Raw genomic sequence first — 22,406 nt, forward strand, 5'->3', positions numbered from 1 at the left:
CTTGCCAGCTTTGTGCCGAGGAACGTGAGGAAAAGGGATGGCCCAGCTTGTAAGACCTCTGCGGCTGGGAGGGCAAGGCCGTCGGAAATGTTGGAACACTGAGGTGTGCTCCCCGGACAGGGGGTGGGCTGTGAGCAGGGGGGCACCCAGGCCAGGCTGGGTGGATTGTCACTCTCACCCAAACCACCTTGGACTCCCCCCCCCCCCCCCCCCGCTGGCCCCGTGGGGGTGGGGCCGGGACGGGTACCTCCCTCATTGCAGAGAGCAGCCCAGGGGTCCCCGGAAGCCCCGGTGGAGGGGTAGCCCTGACTCGGTTCCAGGCGACACCCCTCGTCCTCCTGGCCACGGGAAAGGGCCGGCCGTGCACTAACTCTCCCGGGATCTTTCTGGAAGGGCTACTCTTGGTGCTCGACGGCAGTTTCTCTGCCGGCCTGGAGGGCCTTCAAGGGCAGCATGTGCCCCGCCCGGTCTGACTGCACAGGTGTTTGTGCTGGTTGACGGCCGGTTGTCAAAGCTGGTGTTTTAGGAACTCTCGGCCTCGTGCGAAGCCAAGAGTGAGCCTCCAACCCGGCCTTGGAAGAATAATGGACTCCAACCGGACACCCATGGCTGCTGGCGCCTCGAAACGCTGCCAGGCCCGGTGGGATTTACCCCGTTGGGTGCTGGAAAGCCATCAGTGAGAAAACGTGGGGTTTCGTAAAGCCAGTTTCACAACGTCCTGCACAGCGTGATCCTGCACTCAGGCCGCAGAGGCTTTTGGTGCTAATGCTCCCGGCCACGCGAGTCCTCTAGGCTGAGGGCATCTCGGTACCAAGCTGTTCCTGCCTTTGGGGGGGGGGGGGCCTCTCCTTCCCCCGAGGCACGAGGCTCATTGGGGCAGCCGTCTGGGGTGAGGCCGAGAGCCAGGCTGGGGACCGGAGGGCCGTCGTCCAGCTGTGAGGGCACGCGTGGGCCGGCTGCCGAACCTCCTGTCCTTGGGGAGCCCTCCTCCTGTCCTTCGGGCGAGCGGAGACGCCCGTCTCGTGCAGATCAAGGGCAGGAGCGGTCAGCCGCTGTATCACGAGGACTGCCACCCCGCCAACAAGTTGCTGCAGAAATTAACCGAGAGCGCCCGGACGCGGCTCCCAGAAGCTGGCCTAGAAATGTTGGCTCTTTTCTTCTCACCCGGGTGGGCTCGTGGCGTGGGGGGCCCCCGTCTCCGTTCTGCCCTCCGGGTCTGTATATGCCACAGTCCTCCCTGGAGTCTGCCCTCCGCTCAGCAGGGGAGGCTCCCTGGGTTGTCTCGTCAGCGCTGCCGGGAGCCTCCAGGCCGCCCCCATTTCTGACCCTCTAAGAGTCCGGTTTCCGGTGCCTGGACACCCTTGCTGCCGGGCTGCCCGGCGCGTGCTCACGTCCCTGCCTCGGTTGCCCTCCCGACCTGTCTGGGCAGGGTCCCCATCCGAGTTTCTGTTGTGTGGCCGGAGCAGGGATTCAGCCCAAGTGGGTGTGGATTCCCGGGTGCTGAGCCGCAGCCCCATCAGAACTGGATGCGGAAGGTACCGGTTAAGGTACTGGTTAAGGTACTGGTTGAGGCGTTAGGCTTTCCCAGGAAGGAGCGGGTGTGGATTCCAGCCCAGGACCCAGTGGGTTCAAAGTTCACGCTGTGGAGCGTCCGAGGATGTGTGCGGCCCGTCCGGTCCGGCCTCACCTGCTGTGGATGCCTGAGGAAGTGGGGTAGGGGCTCCTGTCCAAGGGGACCTCGCGTGGGTGAGTGGTGAGCCGGCCCCCTCACCAGGCGCCCTGCTCTCTTCCCGCACAGTGGCCGCAGACACCCTCATGGAGGCTTGCTGTGCAGACGGACATCAGATGGCCACACAGCACAGGGACTGCTCACTGCCTTATGCCTCGGAATCCAAGGAATGCAGGTACGTTTGCCAGTGACGGCCGTTTTACCAGAACGGTGTTCCTCTCGCAGGAAGCCGGCTGTGCCGGGACCCCTGGCAGAGTCCGGCGTGCAGGCCCAGATCCGCCCAGGCTGTGGGGGGCGTGGCGGATGACCCCCGCCTCCTTCCTCTGTGCTCCCACGTCCCCGCACGGGACGGGGCTCCCCCTTCCTGGGGCGGCCCGGGCGTCTCTCCCCTTCGCTGGGCTGCAGAGCAAAGAGAGCTTCGCCGGGGTGGCTGTTCTCTCTGCCACCGCCGGGCGCCGTGGCCAAGTCAGTCTCCTCCTAACAAAAAGGGGTCTGTTTGCGGGGGGGGGAGGGGCGGTCGGATGAGATCACGTGACTGGCGAGTCACAGCGTGGCCTGCCTTCAGACCCCGACAGCGCGCGTGAGCCGGTCCAGAGCGCAGCGTTCCCGCAGACGGTTGTTCCCCTACGCAGTAGCCAAAACCTGGACGAACTGTGCTTTTTTTCCCTAAATTAACCCAAGCTCCCTCGAAGGTTTGGCAGGCGTTAAGCGTCGAGTAAGCCATGAAGGTCTGGAATGTCGATCGTCACCGGAAAGGTAACAGTAAGAGTAGGGGCCAGCCCGTACAGAGCTGCTCCCTGCCGTGTGTGATGAACGTTTTCCTCACGTAACCCCGCTGCTAATCCCGGCTTACAGCCCAGGAACCTGAGCTCTGCCCCCTGCGCACAGCCGGTGGGTGACGGCGTTGGGATTCGAACCCCGATCGGCTCGCCCGGGGAGCAGATGTCAGGGAGGCGAGGCCCCGAGAGCGTTCCCTCCTTGTGACAGCCGTGCGTTTCCTCCGTGCGGCCCTCGGAGCCGTGGGGGGCTGGGTGGAGAGCGGCCAAGGAGGGTGCAGTGAAGTTTCCTTCCCTCGTTCTGGACTTCTTCATCTCAGCTGGCAACGGGCGTAACGCGATCGGCCAGCGTCGCCGGGCGACGTAAATCTCGATTTGGGAAAATGCTTGAAAGGTCCAGAGCGTCGTGGACCGAACAGAGGGAGAGAAAACAGGACGGTCGGTTGTTTGACTTGGCGGGGAGGGGGGAGGCCACGCACTCAGAATTTGCGGGGCGTCTGATGGGCGAGAGCTGGGAGTTTGGCCCCCGAGCGTGGCTCGGAGGGGCCGAGGCAGAGCCGGGCGGTCAGCACCGAGCGCTGTGTTTGGGGACCGAGCCAGGGAGGAGCAGCCTGGCCCTGGGAAGCTGGGTGGCCTGGGCTGGATTTCTGGCTGCGTAACCTGAGCCAGCACAGAGCCTCGGTTTCCCCAAGTGCAAAAGGAGGGTTGTGACACCATGCTTTTGGGGCTGGGACGATGACAGGAGGAGGAGGGAAGACGCCAGCCCCACAAAGCCAGGCAGTGTGAGTGTTGCAGTCTGCCCGGGCCGCTGTGATGAACACCACACGCTGTGGGGCTTGAACAACCCACATTTATGGTCTCACAGCTCCGGAGGCCGGAAGGCCGGGATCACGGCGTGGGCAGGGCGGTCTCCTCCCGGGGCCTCTCTCGTGGGCCTGCAGACGGCCGTCCTCCTCTGCGTCCCCACACGGTCGTCCCTCTGTGCGTGTCGGTGTCCTAACCTCCCCTTCTTAGCAGGACCTAAGTCATAGTGGGTCAGGGCCACCCGGATCACCTAACTTTATCTTTCTCACCTCCGTAAAGGCCCTGTCTCCAAATACAATATCACGTTTGAGATACTGGGGGTGAGGACGTCAATGTGGAATTTGGGGGGACACAGTTCCATGCGTAACAGGGAGCCTCTATTATCAATACTTACTGAAATCACAGACGTTAAAGTAGGGCATCAGCCGAACCTCTCGGTGTACAGATGGAGAGACAGGTCAGAGAAACTCAGAAGCTGGGGGCCCCTACTTGTGAATTTGGATCTCGGTCACTGCTCCGTTTATGAGTGACTTCTAGCCACCAAAGTCTTTAATAAGTTCTGGAGTTATCTTTAATCCCCAGACTACGTGGAAAATACCTTCTTCGCTATGCAGCACGCGTTTGTTCTGTGACATCTTGGTCAAGGGTAAATTTCGAACGTGCACGTAGAGATAATCCTAAAATGCAGAGAATGTCACCTGAATGGCCGAGCGGGAATTTCTTCTCTCTGTGGGGAATGTGGCTACACGTCCGGGCTCCCTTGACCCCCGACTGCTTGCACTCACTTCATATCACAGGGGCCTACGGAAATTCTGGCCGGGTGGCGAGCGTTCGCAGATTACGACGTCCTCCCCGGCCACCGCTTACCGGTCACGGCCGGTTTCAGGGAAGCTCTAGGAGGCTAATTGGCTTGTCCCAGTGAACTCACGGGCCGGGCTGTGTGTGTGTCCAGAGCCTCTTGGAGAGTACTTAGCTGTCGAGCTGAGCGGCTCTAACCGCGTCACTGTCCGCCGTCCCTCCAAGCCTCTCCTGAACATTTTCCGCTTTGCTCAGTTACCTTTGGGGTTCAAACCCCACGTAGTCTGCGGAGATCAGAGGCCGAGCCTGGGCTGGTGGCTCAAAGAGAGATGTCGCTCATCTAAGAACACAATTGGGTTTTTATTCAAGAAGCAGGCACTGAGGGGCGCCTGGGTGGCTCAGTCGATTAAAGCGTCCAACTTCTGCTCAGGTCATGATCTCACAGTCCTGGGTTTGAGCCCCACGTCGGGCTCTGTGCTGGTAACTCTGTGCTTTGGATCCTCTGTCCCCCCCCCACCCCCCTCTGCCTCTCCCCTACTCACTCTCTGTCTCTCTCTCAAAAATAAATTAACACGAAAAACATTTTTTTTTTTTTAAAGAAGCAGGCATTGAGTGCCACTGTGAGGGATACTCAGGAGAACGCGACCCCTCCCCAGCCGTCCATGCTTTCTGTTCCAGGGGGCGAGGACAGCAGACGACAGATAATTGTGAGCCCAAAGTCAGGTGTTTGGTGCCGGGACGGGCGTGGGCTCTGAGTGCCGGGCCTGACCAGCAGCCCATCGAGGCCTGAGAGCAGGGATTTTCTCACAAACTCAATATTATCACTGACGGTGAAGGCAGGGGAGGGGGAGAGAGCAGGTCATAAATCAAATCTGGTTTAAGAGGTTCTTCTTGTTAGTAATAGTTAAAGGATGCAGGAACCAAAGATCACCGGCCGCTTGGTAACTTAGGCCTCGTATCATTTTTCTTCTTTGGGAGTGGCATTCGACCTTTCCGGTTTTAAGTAAAATTCTCAGTTTTCATTCATCCAGCGCCTCCTCATTGCCCCTCACTGCTGCTCTGAGCTCAGGATGAGGTGGGATGTTGTAACGGGATGTTTGAGCCGGGGCTTGACAGAGGGAAGCGAGCAAGCTGGGCGGGATGTCAGATTGCTGGTCCAAGTCTAGGGCAGGGAGAGTGCAGGGCGGGGATCGGGGGGATCTGGACGCGGGTCTCTAGACGCCCAGCTCCGGGCCCCACCAGGGCAGAGCTTTGTAACCGTGGCCGCGGGAGCCTTTTCGGTGCGGAAGGCTGTTCTAGTCCGCCAGGCCACCCCTCCCCGCGTCCCTGAAGCCTCGGCATGGTCCTGGCACACAGTAGGGACGCAGCCAGATTTCTTTTACTTGCGGTGACATACACATAGCATAACTTTTACCATCTTTTTTTTTTTAAGTTTTATTTTATTTATTTTGAGGGAGAGATAGAGAGCACGAGTGAGGGAGGGGCAGAGAGGGAGAGGGAGAATCCCAAGCAGGCTCCACACCGTCAGCACAGAGCCCGACACGGGGCTCGAACTCACGAGCTGCGAGATCGTGACCTGACCTGAAATCAAGAGTCGGACGCTTAACGGAGTGCGCCGCCTGGGTGCCCCCTTTGAGCATCTTAACAAATTTTAGGCGCATGGCTCCACGCACCGGCCATCCCCAAATGTTCTCGTCTTTCCAGATCGAAACTCCGTCCCCGCGCCTGGTGTATTTTCTGTCTGATTTTTGACGACTCCAGGTTCTTCATAGAAGTGGGAACAAACAGTATTTGTCCTCCTGTGCCTGGCTCATTTCCCCGAGGATCCTGTCCCCGAGGCCCGTCCGTGTCGTAGCAGGGGACAGGATCTCCTTCCCCGTTGGGGCGGAATCCCGTGTCGCTGTGCGGATGGGCCACGTTTCGTTCACCCGTCCCTCGGTGGACGCTCGGGCTGCTTCCTTCTTTGGACTGTTGTGAATGATGCTGTCGTGGACGTGACTGTGCAAACATCTGAGTGCCTGCTTTCAATTTTGGGCAGGGACAGTTCTGTTTTTAATTTCTCGAGGAACTACGCCTCCTGCTTTGTACGGCAGCTTTGACACCCCCATCCACAGTCCCCGGGGCCTCCAGTCCTCATCCTGAGGCTCTTAGGCTGTTTTCTGTCCAGCCAGTATCTTTGAGCGAATGGATGGACGGGTGCCTGTCTGGTTGCCGTTCCTGACAATTTAGTGACATGCCCAGTATTTGTAAACTCACCCGAAGCACAAATGAAACGTGTAGTATCACCAGCCTAGACAAACCCCTCCTGGAGCCCCAGATGGTTCTGGAAGCACATGGGAAGCCAGGTGCGGAGCCCCAGCCCCGCAGGTGGAGGTGGGGGGAAGGGCGGGCGGGGGGGCTGCCGCTCATGGGCAGAGGAAGCCCGGCTGGCCGGCCGCAGGAGGAGGCCGGGCTGGGCCCATTCTCTCTGGACACGCGCAGGGTGGGTGGCTCCTCCTGTCCTGGCTGGCGTTGGCTGAAGCCGGGGTTATTTCGGGTCTGGTGGGAGCCGTACCTGTGACTCACACACACCTCCTGCTCACTTACCCGCCTCCGGGCCAGGCCCCACTGCCCTGAGCACATTGTGGCAGGTGAGGGTCCTTCTGCCCACCCAAGCCTTTTACGCGTGGCGTCTTCCGTCTTCTTCCTGGGGCCCCCCGCGGGGACGGGAGACGGGGACGCCGCAGCGTGGTGTCGCTGTTGCCATCGTCCTCCCTCTGTGGCCTGAGGCCAGCTACTGCACCTGTCTGGAGCTGTCTCCTCTGAGCCTGGAAAACGGGGATGAGTGCTGGGGTCTGGTGAAGGATAAGGGTGCCCGTGTTTGGGTGTTGTCACTAGGTGGGAGCTTTTTGCAGGGCGAGGCTCGGAGCCGGGAGATGAACCGGGACTCCAGCGGCACATGGGGGTCTCCTGCCTCCGCCCCCAGACCCCACCCCGCATCCAGCCTCTCTCGTTCTGCACTTATTGAGCACCGGCCGTCTGCTGGCTAGTGTGTGCGTGTGTGTGTGCGTGTGTGTGTGCGGGTGGGGCTGGGTTGGAAAACGGGAGGCACCCGAAGGTGACAGAGCTCCCGTCCCCGAGGGGCTGCTGCTCCCAGGCCCTGTGGACCCCCCGGCGGACCCCTCCCCCACCGAGCCCTGGCCTCTGCCTGCAGGATGGTCCGGGAACAGTGCTGTCACAGCCAGCTGGAGGAGCTCCACTGTGCCACGGGCATCAACCTGGCCAACGAGCAGGACAGCTGCGCCATGCAGCACAGCGACAACGCCAGCCTCGAGGCCACGTTCGTGAAGGTGAGGACCCGTCCCCCGCCGGCCAGCAGCCGCTGTCCCCCAGCCGGAGGCCTGGGTGCTCTCCTGCCTGCGCTCGCGAGCGGCAGGGTGGGAGGAGGGAGGAGCCCAGGAGGGGGGCGGGCCCTAGGAGGGGGGAGGGGCCTCTCAGGGCCCTCCCCCGTCCCCCGCCCCCTTCAGTTTAGTCATGAACCCCGGACAACACTGAGGAGACCGGGATGGAGGGGCCCAGGCTTGTCCTGAGGGCCTCCCATCCCAGGGCCTCTCGCAGGAGTGCAGAGATCAGAGCAGAGGCTGCCTGGGCTCAGGGTCTTCAGAGCCCTCTTTGCAGCTCACGGCAGGCCCCCCACCCTGCCCAGGACGCCCCCTCAAGCTTTCCTGCCCACCCGGGAAGTAGAGCCCGCAGCTCAGAACGGGACCCCCTGGGTCTCTGAAAACACATGACATCCCTAACTGCCCTAGAAGAGGAAAGTGAGGTTCAGAGTGGCCCACACCCCAAAGTGGCCTGGCAGGGGAGGAGTCTGTGGAGGTGGAATGGGGCGTGGGGTCCACTGGGCTCTAGGGGGGGCTGAGTTCTGAGCAGGTGACTTCACCCAGGTCGGGCCCAGTCCCTGAGGGCCTCTGTCCTTGTGAAAGATCTGCCTCTTTGCACGGGGGTGGGGGAGTTCCTGAGAGCTTTCTGGTCGGGCCTGAAAACTGTAAATGAACTAGGCTGTCCCTCCCTCACCGCGCACTGAGAGAGAAAAACAACCACAGGGAGCTTTGGACCCGGTCAGCGGGGTCCTGGGTCCTGGTCGGGGGTGCAGCTCCAGGAGGAAAGGGTTCCCATTCCCAGTCAGGAAGGCCAGGAAGTAACTCCGAGGAGCGTGAATCGGAACGGAATCTGGATTCTGGGGGGGAGGGTGGGGGCTCCTTTCTGAGGGTTCTGTCTTCACACAGATTGGGGCGTGGAGTAGTTGGGAGCTCCAGAGCCCCTCCGCCCACCCTCAGCCTTCGTGGGCCTTCATGGCGGAAGCTTCTGGCGCGAGGGAGCTGGGAGGGGTGAGGGTGGGGCGGTCTGGTCGAGGGGTCCCGGGAGCCAGGAGCTCGGGCGTCCAGTGACCGCCTCCCCAGGCAGGGCAGGGGCTCTGCAGACACCGTCTGCCCAGCAGACAGCTCTGCCCTTGTCCCCAGACTAGAGAGAAGGGGGGTGGTGTGTGTGGAAAAGCCACGGAACATCCTAACGGGAGTGGGAACGGGCCACTTTGGCAGACGAGTGATTTGTGTTTCCGGGGAGGATTCGTCATGCCCTGGAAGGTGGAGGGGGCAGCCGAGGCCTCCCTCTTTCTGGCGGGGGGGGGGGGGTTTGTAGAACGCCCCATCAACCTCCGCAGAAACTGGAGCCAAGCCCCACCTCCTGGCTCCTGCTGTGGACCTGTTGGAAAGTTCTGTGCCTTTCTGAGGATAATAAGGACTGGAACGGGGCTGTTCGTACATCAAGGGCCGAACGAATCCCCTGGATTCAGGTGTGGCTTTCAGGAACACCGGGGTCCGGGTGACAGGCAGCGACTCTGTCCCTCACTTGACGACTTGTCTTCAGGTGCCCGTGCTTCTCGAATGCACAGCGTGCTTCCTGCCGGGCTCTGGAGGGAAGAGACGCGTGCAGATGCATTTTCCTGGGCATCACAGAGAAACCTTCGACCGCACACGAGGAGTGGAGCCTCAGGGCGCCCTTGTGTGACCCTTAGAGGATCCCTGTCCTAGCTAATTCCTCCCGGAGATGTAGGAGCCGGGCAGGAGGGGGGACATCTGGTGTTGGGGGTGCTTTCAGAGCCAGGACCTGTGAGGTTGGGTTGGCAACGTGCTCCGGGCTTGGCTTGCCGAGCTCTACACAGTGCCAGCGTTTAGAGGAGACAGCTACGTCAGCCGGCGTCCTCGCCGCCTGGGGACACGGGGATCAGCGAGGCGGGGGGCCCTGCTCTGTTGTGCGGCTTCTCCACCTGGAGTCTCTGTGTTTGCAGAGGTGCTGCCATTGCTGCCTGCTGGGGAGGGCGGCCCAGGCCCAGGGCCAGAGCTGCGAGTACACCCTCATGGTCGGCTACCAGTGTGGGCTGGTCTTCCGGGCATGCTGTGTCAAGGGCCAGGAGACCGCAGACTTTGCCCCCGGGGACCTTGGGGACATCCAAGAAGCAGGTAATTTCCTCCGTCTTTTCCCTTTCGGGCGGCACACCAGTCAGGGTCATCCGAAGAAATAAAGCCAACAGAATATGCGTGCATGCGTATGCAGAGAAAGAAATGTATTTTTTTTTTTTAAGATTTTTTTTTTTAACGTTTATTTATTTTTGAGACAGAGAGAGACAGAGCATGAACAGGGGAAGGGCAGAGAGAGAGGGAGACACAGAACCCAAAGCAGGTTCCAGGCTCTGAGCCATCAGTTCAGAGCCCGACGCAGGGCTTGAACTCACAGACCGCGAGATCGTGACCTGAGCTGAAGTCGGACGCTTAACCAACTGAGCCACCCAGGCGCCCCAAGAAATGTATTTTGAGGAATTGGCTCACTCGGGTCTGAAATCCGCAGGGTGGGCCAGCAGGCCAGAGACCCAAGGGAGAGTTTATATTGCAGCTTCAGTCCAAATGCCGTCTGCTAGCAGAATTCCTTCTCGCTTGGAGGAGGTCAGTCTTCACCTGATTAGACGAGGCCCACCCACATTACAGAAGGCGATGTGTTTTACTCAAAGTCCGTTGATGTAAATGGTAATCTCCTCTAAATGACACCGTCACAGCAAATAGAGACCCGTGTTGGACCAAATCTCTGGGTACCGTGGCCCAACCGACTTAACACAGAAAATTAACAATCACAGACAGAGTAAGCACGCACGTTTGCTGTTGCCTGAGCTCAGCACAGACTGACAGAGCACTGTTGGCGTTTGTCACCTCCTCTGAGAGGCCACTGCCCTGGAGTTGGGACCGAAGGCGTGGGATCCGGGATCTGATAAGTCTGGGTTCACGTCCCTGTCCTAACGTGTATTTTAGGTAAACTGATTTATCCGGACCTCAGTTCGCTCACCGGTGCAATGGGGACAATTGCGGTGTCTGGGAGGACGAGGTGTCTGGTGTGGCACCTGGCTCCACAGACGTTTATCGTCACACTTCTTCCCTGCGTTTCTAACAGCCCAGGCAGCGTGGCGGGTGGCTTGCTCTCAGTTCACAGACGAGGGCCTGATGCTCAAGGCCACAAGGCCGACACACAGGGGAGGGAGAACGCCGGCCTCCCGCGCCCCGGCCAGTGCCCTTTCTCTCTCCATCTGGTGCCAGTGATGTGCAGACAAGAGGCGGGCGGGGGTACCACTCACGGCTGCCTGCCTGGGCTCTTTCGGCTAATAGATACTTTTTCAGCAAAGAGGCGAGTGACCCCCCGCCCCCAAAGCAGCCTCCAGGGAGCTCCCGGCTGTTCATTCGCCACCCTCCGTTTGTCCCAGGCCGGATGAATCCAAGCCTTGGGGCACGGCTCAGTTACACGGTTCAGGAAACTTCTTGTTTGTCTAATAATCTCTTCCACTGATGCAGGGCTTCCTGGGCCATAATGGAAATAAGCCTGGAAACTTTCAGGAGTCCGCTGGGCCCCAGGCTTGCTGTCTGACTTTGGGCTCCTTTCCTCCTGACTCGGATGCCCTACCCCCTCCCCACTGTGGCGGGCGAGGGGCGGGAAGGCCTTCGGTGAGAGGAGCTCGCACACCTGTACCTGTGGTCCCTTAGGCTGCCCGTCCCGTGGCCGTGTGACCTTGGTGGCTTCATGCTTCTGTGTCAGATGGCCCAGTCTCTCTTTGTGATTGCTCGTGGATGCCCTGGGGCTGATTTCAGATTCTCGTAAAGGAGGGTTGGAACCCCATTCTGGCTCCCTCCGTGACTCTTGGAACCAGAGATGACATTTTCACTTTAAACAAACCCAAGCTATTCGTGCTGGCGGAGCATTTCTCCCGTGTCTCTGGGAAGGATTTTTGTCGATTTACGTCTTGTTTCCATCACGCTCTCTGGGCTTTTCTGCTGCTCCAGATGTTTTCTCTCCTGTCTTTTATCCGCTTCCGTCCTTGCCCCAGACTTTCCCCAGAGTCTCTGTGAGGACTCCCTGCCCTTCCTCCTCGCGGACACAGACGTACCTTCCTCCCGTCCACTAACGCTGATCGCGGGCCTACTGTGTCCTGTCATGGGGCCACACAGAGGGCCCACAGACCACTGTTGGCCTCTAACAAAAATAAGTACAGAAGTTGAGAAGAAGCTTTTAGAAACTTTAAAGCATTCGATAGCATCACTTATGTCCATTTAATTTCTAAACGGGGGCTTCTATGTCTGTATTCTTGAGTTCTTTCTGGCAATTCGTTTATATTCCATGTTATCAAAGGATTGGCTCAAAACAAAGGAAAGAGCCCTGTCCCTTTACCACGGAGGGTTTGGGTGGAACACTACTAGGACATATATTGATTATCCCCGTTCTACAGACTGGGAGATTGAGGCTGGTGACACCCAGGTTCTGGATTCGTTTTGGGGCAGAAATGGTGGTCCGTTAGGGCCGGGCTTGTTCCCACAGAACACCACGCAGACCTTGACGGTGAAGAAATAGCTCTTCACGGGTCCTCCCAGCAGACGTCCCGGCCTGTGCCTTGGCCTGGACTGAATGCCCCCCGTGAGCAGAGAGTCCCCAGATTGCAGAGGTTCCCAGCCCCCTAACCTAGAAGAGATGATTCGCACTCGCGAGGTCTTTTTCACAGTTCCTCGCCGAGCAAAAAGTTTGCTTAGGGACCCTTACCGTATTTTAACAGCGCTGAGAAAAGACCGCCTTTGTGCAGTTAGTGTAGGTAAATTATGCCGTATTAGATTTCATAGCGGATGGGGCGCCTGGGTGGCGCAGTCGGTTAAGCGTCCGACTTCAGCCAGGTCACGATCTCGCGGTCCGTGAGTTCGAGCCCCGCGTCGGGCTCTGGGCTGATGGCTCAGAGCCTGGAGCCTGTTTCCGATTCTGTGTCTCCCTCTCTCTCTGCCCCTCGCCCGTTCATGCTCTGTCTCTCTCTGTCCCAAAAATAAATAAACGTTGAAAAAAAAAAATTTTAAAAAAAGATTTCATAGCGGAATTACTAAACCGTTTGGTCGTAATGATGTTTATTTTTCTGCCGTGCGTGGATTACGCACTCACTGGGGGCGGTTTAGAAGATACAGAAAGCAGAAGAAAGAGGAAATTGACATAGAGAGAAATACGGTTTCCATTAGGTCCATTTCCTTTCCTGGTTTTTTCTGCGGTCTCTTTCGGTGTCTCTTGATGTGGGAAACAAAGGCAGATAGACCTCAATTTCCTTCTAGGCTGCAGCCCCTTGGCAGATACTGGGGCAGCAGAGTAACACGTTTCTGCGGGATTCCCTGCTGTCTCAGCCCTGATGCTTTGCTGGAGGGAAAAACCATCCTGGCTTGACAACAGCTAGGCCTCCGGTGCCCTGGGAGTCTTTAGCAGGTGAAAACGTCCCTGGAAACTTCCCCCGGACTTTACCTCCCCCGACCTCACAGTATATAACCAGCCTCTCCTCATGGTCCCCGGACAGCTCTTTCTGCCCACGGGTCCTGTCCCCGGGCTTTAATAAAATCGCCTTTTTGCACCAAAGACATCTTCAAGAATTCCTTCTTGGTCGTCAGCTCCGGACCCCACACCCCACTATCGCCCCAAAAACATCATCTCTCACACGGATGCACTTTGATTTTTGCTCCCCCCCCCCGCCCCGCCCAGCGCTGTAACATAATGACATAATGCTGTCGACTTGTGATTGAGTTGGGTTCCCTGTCACCCGGTCTTGAGGAAGGGTCCTCGACTTCGGAGGCCTTGGTTTTTGAGGATTTTTAGGGATCCTCCCCGCCCTTGGCTGTACGCAAGCTGAAAGGACTAACCCATTTCTTCTCTTACCCCACAACTACCAGTGGAAAACCACCCCATTCGATTAAATTAGGGTACCCCGCCGTCTCCCGTGGCCGTGTTGAATTTTCTGTTGAGTGCAGGGGCCTTGTCTAAGCCGAGTGCTCAACCCCCAGCACAGATGCTCAGACCCATCTGCGGAATGAACCCAGTGAGTGGCTATGGATGACCGGCGGTAAACTGAGTTTTGCAGGCAAGCTGTAGAAGGGCATCCATTTCCTGGGGCTGCCCTAACAAAGCACCGCAGACGGGTTGGTGGGGAGCTTCAGCAACAGAAACGTAGCGTCTCACAGTCTGGAGTCTAGACGCCACAGAGCAGGGTGTTGGCGGAGGGCTCCTTCCTTCTGAGGCTTCGGGGCAGAATCTGCTCCAGGGCGGGCCTCTCTCCCGGCCGCCCCGGTGCTCCTTGGCCAGTGCACGGATGGCTCTCTCCTGCCTGTGTCTTCACATCCTTTTTCCTCGGTGCGTGTCTGTCTCTGTGTCCAGGTTCCTCTTTTTATAAGGACACAGACCACCCTAATCCACCTTAACTCGATCCTCTGCAAAGACTCTCTTCTAAAGTAAGGTCACGTTCACAGGTACTGGAGGTTAGAGCTATAATATCTTCTGGGTGAGGTGAGGCGGGGGAGACACAATTCACGCCCTAACAAGAAGCCTTTCCCAGGTGCACGGTTTGGGGGCCGTGACTGCATTTGCTGAAATAGGGCAAGTGCTTCGGATGGCCTCAGCTCCCACAGCACTCGGTTGAAACGCTGAGCTGATGAAACGGGCGCGATTGCCCGATGCTTACAGGGAGGTAGAGGATTCAGAGCTTGCTGAGACAAGACGGGACGCTGTGTTTGGATAAATGTCCAATTTGCCTCTCTTTCTCCCACAGCCAAGATTTCGGAGATTGAGGAGGAGCAGGAGGACCCGTACCTGAACGACCGCTGCAGAGGTGAGGCCCTGCTCCCTCCAGCAGGCCGTGAATCCAGCCTGCGGGGCAGTCCGCGCTCATATCCTTGGGAGTCTGACGTCCTGGGAAGAGCGCTTGGGCTGAGTCGGCTGGAGTCGCTGCACTCCTGGGCCCCCTTCCTCCTTCCCTGTGGGCTGGGGCCTGATGGGCCAGGGGGAGACAGGGTGAGCTCACAGGAAGGGGCCGTGTGGGCCCTTAAAAGCTCCCAGCACAGCGTTCCCCACCAACACAGGCTCTGTGAAGGGTGAACACCACCGGAGGGAGGGCCGAGTGTTACTTGCCTTGTGTCCCGGAGCCCCAGCTGTGCCACTGGTGGCATCATTCGCAAATTCAAAGTGACTAGGGCCTGGCAGGTTTGTTTTTCACATGATAAAACTAGATTTGTCTTTCGTGGACCGTTCTGCTTGTCTAGACGGGCAAGTCTGCTCCAGAGGTTCATTAGGAAGCTTGCTCTGTGGTCGGGGCGTTAATTGGGAGCCAGTGAAATCACAGAATGATGTGGCCCGGGTACAGTGACAGGCCGCACAGAGGTGGGGTGGGAGGTGGGGGTGGGGTGGGGAGGGCATAGAGCCCAGAAAGCTCTCTGGGGGGTGTGGGAGGCCTTCCTGGGGGAGGGAAAGGCTTGTTTGCGGTGGGTGAGGGGGGGCTGGCCAAGGAAGTAACACTGGGCACGCGGTGTTGGAGACACGCAGACTCGTGCGGCTCACGGGGAGGGGTGGGCCCGGGGCTAGAGGGAGAGGCTGGAGAAGCGGGCAGGGGGCTCGCGGGGCCTGGGGAGCGGCCAGAACTGTGACAACGTTTAGCCAGCTGGTAGAGGTCTGTCCCCGTGAGATTGGCTCTCTGAGCACCCGTCGGCTGCCCTGCAGGAAGTGTGGTTGGAGGGGAGGTCCCGGGGTCGTGCAGGGGCCAGATCCCGGGGGTCTCCCTCGGGAAGGGAGGGGTGCCACGCTGGAGAGGGTGGGCTCCAACCTGGGGAGCCTGTGTCCCGTGTGTCGTCCACCCTGAGGGCGTTTGCCTGGCCCTCAGGGAGCCGGAAACGCCAGAGGCTTGTGGTGGGTGTTTGGCCCCCGGTTGCCCTGATTTGCTCTGATTCCAGGTGGCGGCCCCTGCAAACAGCAGTGCCGAGACACGGGGGAGGGGGTCGTCTGCTCCTGCTTCGTGGGCTACCAGCTGCTGCCCGACAGCGTCTCCTGTGAAGGTAACCGTCACCGAGCTCCGGCCACAGCAGGGCGGCGGGGGGCCTCTGCCCCCGTCTCTGCTTGACGCTCTGCACACGTCGGGGCCCCGTTCGTAGGCAGGTGGAGTCCACGGCGCCTGGCCACGGCTCTCCTCCCGGGGCATTTACACACCGTGCTGGGAAACGGGGCTGGGTTTGGCGTCTGACCGGGCTCTGAAGCCAGGATCTGAGTGGCCCTGGGCACATCCCTCAGCCTCTCTCTCCCCTCCCATTTGGGGTGGGGGAGATGGAGGACAGTGACAGCCTCTTAGAGGGGTGCTAAGGGTCATGTGACTCCAGTGCAGGGCCTCGCGCTGCTTAGTGCGTTCTCAAAATGAGCGGTAGGGGGCGCCTGGGTGGCTCAGTCGGTTGAGCATCTGATTTCCGCTCAGGGCGCGATCTCGCGGTTCATGAGTTCAAGCCCCGCGTCGGGCTCTGTGCCGACAGCTCGGAGCCTGGAGCCTGCTTCGGATTCTGTGTCTCCCACTCTGTCTCTGCCCCTCCCCTGCTCATTCTCTCTCTCTCTCTCTCTTTCGAAAATCAAGAACACGTTAAAAAAAAAAAACACCAAAAAACGAGCAGTCGCTCTGAAACTTAGCCGGGGAAGGAAACCATTGCTTTTGATTGGGTGGTGAGTGCCTGAGACCCCTTCAGGTGCACAGCCCGAATACACACGGGTGGGGGACTGGAGAGATGCTGGGAACCCATTTACGGTGCCTTCCGGTACATTCCTCGGGCGAAGCGCCGGGGTCCTTTGTTCTTGCTGGTTACTCCCTCGTTGCCTCCGTCTGTCCTAGATATCAACGAATGCATCACGGGCAGCCACAATTGCCGGCTTGGGGAGTCCTGTGTCAATACAGTGGGCTCTTTCCGCTGCCAGAGAGACAGCAGCTGTGGGACTGGCTATGAGCTCACAGAGGACAATGATTGCAAAGGTATAACACTCTCCAGTCTACACACCTCAGCTCTCCAGGAATAGATAGAATGAGATAGTAAAGGCAGCACTGGACCCCACCTGTGACTGCCCGGGGCACCGACCCGTTGTGTTGTTAGTAAAGATTTACCTTCTTATCTTAACGCTGAGTTAATGACAATGGTGAGTTTGGACTTCTGAAAAGGCTCAGAGCAGGATCATTTCAAAGCAAGATGAGAAGTGAATGAACTTCAGGTGCTCACATGTGCCTTCTACAAAAAAAAAAAAAAAAAAAAAAATCTGTGCAACAGCTGCCTTCCATCTGATTCCAGACTTCCTTGAAGTTCAAAGCTTACTCTCTTCCGCTGCCTAAAAACACGACATTTCTGGCTGCTGGCCTTTCCCCGCCAAGCCATAGATGTCATTTGGCAGATAAGGCTTTGATGAGGATCTATGAGAACATAGTTTTCTTCTGAGGGTTTCCAGCCCTTCAGAACGAAAAGCACCACTTGTATAAAAGTTTTGGTTGAGTTACGAGGGTAACTTTTCAAAAGCCAGGCACACCCTCCTGACGTCGCAGGGCCTTTGGGCAAAGCTCTGTTCGGTCCATCCTCGCAGCCTCGCTGGGCGGTTTGGACCCTGAGATCCCAGGGGCCCAGCCAGCTGAGTATACACTTTTGAACATTTGACAGCCACGAACTTCAAAGGAAGGGCAGCCAAAATGTCCGACCATGGCAATCACCACTGTTCGTATTTGGAATATTGTGACAACGTCAGAATGAATGAGTTCGTAGGCACAGTTTTTATTGCCACTAAGATCATTGCTTTATTGTCTAAACCAAACATGCACTTAGCCTAGAGGTAAAAAAAAAAAAAAAAAATCCCACATACTGCCAGGAAAATGCCTGGGTTATTTAGTATATAACAGAAAGTTTGCCTCATAAGAGCCTTGGGGCGGGGGGGGGGGGGGGGGGGAGAAAAAAAAAGAACTTTAAATCTTCAGCAACGCGAGCACTATTTGGCTAACTAAGGCTCTTTTTTTTTTATGTGACTTCTCGATTGGAATGTTTCGGGTTGTAGTCTGAGTAATGAGCATGAGGAAAAAAAAAAACTTTCTTGTGATTTTTGTGAATGTTGTAAGTTGCCTCTGGCAGGACTCTTGCTAACAATTTCCTTTTTTTATGATGTACCAGATATTGACGAGTGTGAGAGTGGTATTCATAACTGCCTCCCCGATTTTATCTGTCAGAATACTCTGGGATCCTTCCGCTGCAGACCCAAGCTACAATGCAAGAGTGGCTTTATACAAGATGCTCTAGGCAACTGTATTGGTAAGACACTGCCGCCAGGGTCCCCCAGGCAGGGCGAGGCGCTCGAGCGGCGGGCCACAGCTCTAGAACGCGCTGGGCCTGCCGAGCAGAGGTCGGCAAGCATATCCTCAGAAGGGCTGGGAAGCCAATATGTTAGCCATACGGTCTCCGTTGCAAAAACTCGGCTCTGTGGACCAAGCTAGGGAGCAGCCACAGATTTGTGAACAAACGCACGGTACCGTGTCCCCGTAGAGCTTGACTTGCAAAAACAGGTGCGGGCCGGGTGTGGCCGCAGGGCTGTAGTTGACCGACCCCTGGTCCGGCTTCAGTTTTGGAGTTCGAGACACGTGGTTTAGAATGAATGCGTTAAGGTGGTTTATGTCCCTCCTTTGACTCTGAATTTCGTCCTCTAGAAAATGGGAATAATCCTACTACCTGGTTTGGCGGCTTGAGGCAAGGATGGAACGAGATGATGTGTGTTAAAGTTTAGTTGTAGAAAATACTTTATATCAGTGGATTTCGTCGAGATGGAAGGGAGAATGGGGGTGCCAGGGGCCTGGGGCGGGAATGTGGGGAGCTAGCGTCTACCCCGCAGAGTTTCAGTTGGGGCAAATTAAAAAGTTGTGTGGATGGAAGGCGGTGATGGCTGCACGGCCGTGTGAACGTATTTAATGCCCCCTGTCTATACCCTTAAAAATCGTTAAAATGGCAAATTTTATGTCACATACATTTCGCCGCAAAACAAATCTACTGTATTGCCTGACGTCAGAGCAAGACTGCTGTGGAATTAAAGGAAATCCCGTGTGAATGGTCACACTCTCGGGATAGAGAAGCAGCCTGGGGAGGGGGCAGGGAGCTGAGGGACGAGTCACGAGCTCTGCAAACGGAAGGTGACACCCCTTTCTCCCGGAGTCACCCAGGCTATAACCACTTGGCTCGGCCGGTGTTTGCTGTTGGCATTTATGTCCAGATCTGCCGGCCTGGCCTTGGTCTCTGCCCAGCAGTAGCTTCTGGGTCCTGCCTTTGAGGACGGGAACACCCCCCCCCCCCCCCCCCCCCGCCACACACACACCCCTGCCGGAGAGCTGCAAACACCACCAATTAGAACCCTCCTTCACTGAGGCTGTCCCGTTTCCCTCCTTAAAGGGCGCTTCTGGAAGCTGGTTTCTGTCTTAGGTTTGCCTCGCCCTCTCTCAGATAAATCTATATTGATCTTTGATTTGAAATGGCAGTTTGGACAGAAAGCTCTCTTGCCTTTTTTTTTTTTTAAACCATCCCAGAGTATTTAAAGACAAATAGACCAGTAACCCCCTGGGACAGAGGCCTCCTTGGAACCCTACCCCAGACTTCTGCTTTTAAAGCTCCCCAGTCATCCGGTGCGGGGAGGGTGGGGAGGCATCGGAGCTGTGGGGGCCTCTGCTTGGCTGGGGTTGGCCCCCCGCCAGCCTCCCGCCAGCCGGGCTGTCGTCACCCAGCACAGGGGGCCTGTGAGCAGGGGGCTGATGGCTCTCCCAGGGCCAGCAGGGAGGAGGGTCCTGCCCAGACTTGCAGGGCGCTTGGAGGGGGCTCCGCAGAGGAGGCTGGCATCTGTTTGGGGTGGAAACCCTGACTCATGACAAAATCAGCCCCGATTTCCACAGGGAAGAAGCATTTGCGAGTCTGTGTAGCCCCGTTGCCCCTCTACGGGGTGCAAAGTGTGTAGGGGACAAGGTGTGAGAGTAGGGGTGGGGACAGTCCCCTCTGCATCCTTCCCTAGATGCAGGGAGAGCCTGGGTGAGCAGAGCAAAGCCCCGAAGGAGCCCCACCCGCCAGTCCCTGGGTGTTTGGAGGGTCTACAGAGCAGCCACGAGGCGTCCCGCAACTCGGGCTCGGGCAGGTGCCCCTTCTCGTGCCCACAGTGCTCTTTAGTGCTCCTAAAGAAACTCAGGATCCTTTCTTTAAAACGTTTTTTCTTTAATATATATTTTTTACTTTATTCAGTTTGAGAGAGTGAGCGTGGGGATAGAGGGAGGAAGAGAGAGTGCGAGACAGAGAAAGACAGAGAGAGAGGGGAAAAGCGGGGTGGGGGGGCAGAGAGAGAGAGAATCCCAAGTCGACGCCACACTGTTAGCACAGAGCCCACTATGGGGCTCGATCCCACAACCCGTGAGATCATGACCTGAACTGAAATCAAGAGTGGACGCTCTGCCAACGGAGCCCCCCAGGCGCCCCGAGACGATCCTATCTTTGTTGGTTTTCTTTTTCCTGCTTCTTCTGATTCCCTGTCGGAGTTCTCACCATCTACCTTTTGGCTTCAGTGAGGACGACGGAATGGGCCAGAGCGGGGCTTCCCGCGCACTGCATCTTGGGGTGTTCCGAGGTGTTCCATCGGGGCAATCAAGGGTCCCGTCGTCATTGGGTTAAAGTTAGCGAGGTGCTTTTCAGCCGGGATCGTCCGGGCTTTTCCCGTGTGAGCCCGTAAGAGACAGAGGTCGTATGACGCGTTCCCAAACGGCTTGGACCTTTTCTATTTATTTGTTCTTTATTTTTTCCCGGTGTCCCATTCATGCATTGATTGCCTGGTCCTTCCTTACCTTGTGGTGCTCACAGGTGGGGGGACTCCCCTGCCCGGGGAGCACACCATGTCTCAAGGGGTACTCGTGTTCCACGGAACACAGTTTGGGAACTGTAGATCTGCTTGGCGAGCACAAAACGTCCGGGGGAGGCAGCGATGTCGTTGCTAGACGCTGCATTTGTTCTTGATACGGGGCAGGGGACAAATTTCTTTCTGTAAAGGGCTGCCTAGTAAGTACCAGGTTCATGTGCTGTAGGGTCTATGTTGCAGCCCGGGTGTTCCAATAAAGCTTTATTGACAAAAACAAGCAGTGAGCTGGATTTGACTGGCGGACTGTAGCCTGTCAACGCTGATGTTCGGGCTGGGAGGCAGGACACCCTGCTTCTGGAGCCGGCTAGCTTTTGTAAACTGTTAAGTGCTGCGCTGCTGTGTGAAGGCTGACTCCAGGGGCGGCCCTGGGTCCCACCCCTGACTGTCCTGGCCCCTGACGGTTCAAGGAGCGTGGGGCTTGGCCGGGAGGGGAGAACGACAGCTGATCCCTCTTTTTGACTTTGGCTCAGGGGCCTTCTACCATAACTCCCTTCTCTCTGTCCCCTGGGTGCTTTGCAAGTGTCTGAACAAGGGGATTCTTAAAAACCTAGGTGCCTGTAGAAGTCTCCCCCTAGTAAGAAGTGTAGCCTCTGCGGTTTTACACCAAATTCGAGCTGGGGGAATGAAGGGTCCTCCTTGTCCGATCACTGGTTCGCACTCGCCAGGCGTGTGTCCAGCAGAGGTGAAGGCCCCACGCAGGCACGTGCAGTCAAGGAGGGAGACCACAGTGCGGTGAACTTGGAGCCAGCAGCCCCTCCCCGCTGGGCACAAGTCAGCTCGGGCCTGAGGAGCCCAGATGGGGGCCGGACAGGAAGGGGCCTCCAGGAGGTGACACGCAAGCTGTGAAAGTGTTTCCCGGGCAGACAGGGGAGGTGACTTCCCAGCCAGGGGCTGTGTGAATAAAGGCACAGAGGTGGGACCCAAGCGGCCTGTCCAGGAGCCATCAGTGTGCTGTAAGGGCTCAAGCCTGGTCGCGGGGACCGCTGGCCAGAGTGAGGCCGAGGCCAGGCGGGCCGGGCCCTTCATCGGAGGAGCCCAGAGCCTCGCGGGGGCAAGAGTTTTGGCGCCGAGGGCACTTAGCCCCGCACCCCGTGTGGAGCGAGTGAACACGAGATGGCCCCCGAATTGCCAGCCCCGTGGTGGGGGACTGCGAGTCCTGTAGGATTCAGAAGGGACGTAGCCACGTGACCGTGGGCAGACCTGGGAGCCAGGCACGCGGCTTCAGATTCGGTGCAGGGAAGGATGGCGGGCTTGAAGCTCTAGGGGCAGGGAGATGCCACGGAGGTGGTATTTCAGGTGGCATGTGTTGGCAAAACCCGGGAGCCGGCTGGAAGCCTGCCGCGTGGTCCAGGGTGAGGGCATCGTAGTACTTCTGTTTGTGGTTTTGCAATAAGAAGGGAAGTGGGGGGGGGGCGGGTTTCGGAGATCTAGCTGTTGGGTTTTGGGAAGCCCTCCACGTTTAACCTCGCTGTCTCCGTCTTTCCTGCTGCAGATATCAATGAATGTTTAAGTATCAGTGCCCCATGCCCTGTTGGGCAGACATGCATCAACACGGAGGGCTCCTACACATGTCAGAAGAACGTGCCCAATTGTGGCCGTGGCTACCATCTCAACGAGGAGGGAACCCGCTGTATTGGTTGGTATCGGAAGAGAGAACCAATCTGAAATCAACTTTTCTGTCTGCGCCTGGCGCCCCCCTCCCTTCTCTGGAAGGGGAGGAGGAGATCCCCCAAGTGAACCTGTCCATCCATCCCGTTGCTCACTTCCAAGCTTAGACCTTCGTCGTCTATTGCCCGGACCATGGCAGTAGCCTGCCAGCCTACCACTGTCCCCAGTTTTACCCCTTTCAGTCTGTCCAGGGTCTCTTGAGCTGGAAGCGCTCTCATTCCTCCCTGCTCACAGCCCCCGTTGGTGACAGACAAGGACAGATGCCCCTGCTTACAACCTAGTCCTCCTGAGGTGGCCCCACCTTCACGAGCTTTATAATTCAGATAACTAGGCCT

At 57.7% G+C, this 22,406-nt stretch overlaps 1 protein-coding gene across 4 annotated transcripts in view; it reads left to right on the plus strand.

Annotated features, from left to right (window-relative positions):
• FBLN1 (fibulin 1) overlaps positions 1-22,406 on the plus strand; it is a 116,138-nt gene that overhangs the window by 14,241 nt on the left and 79,491 nt on the right. For all 4 annotated transcript variants that reach the window (XM_047066547.1, XM_047066545.1, XM_047066546.1 and 1 more), the window contains exons 2-9: positions 1,799-1,904; positions 7,301-7,436; positions 9,434-9,605; positions 14,243-14,302; positions 15,417-15,518; positions 16,334-16,471; positions 17,643-17,780; positions 21,896-22,039. In XM_047066547.1, the coding sequence (XP_046922503.1) occupies positions 1,799-1,904; positions 7,301-7,436; positions 9,434-9,605; positions 14,243-14,302; positions 15,417-15,518; positions 16,334-16,471; positions 17,643-17,780; positions 21,896-22,039 (996 nt within the window). The remainder of the gene's footprint in view (positions 1-1,798; positions 1,905-7,300; positions 7,437-9,433; positions 9,606-14,242; positions 14,303-15,416; positions 15,519-16,333; positions 16,472-17,642; positions 17,781-21,895; positions 22,040-22,406) is intronic.

This window comes from Lynx rufus, unplaced genomic scaffold, assembly GCF_022079265.1.
Source record: "Lynx rufus isolate CCGP_SWC_20201006 ecotype Redwood Valley unplaced genomic scaffold, mLynRuf1.p SCAF_7, whole genome shotgun sequence".
Taxonomy (NCBI): domain Eukaryota; kingdom Metazoa; phylum Chordata; class Mammalia; order Carnivora; family Felidae; genus Lynx; species Lynx rufus.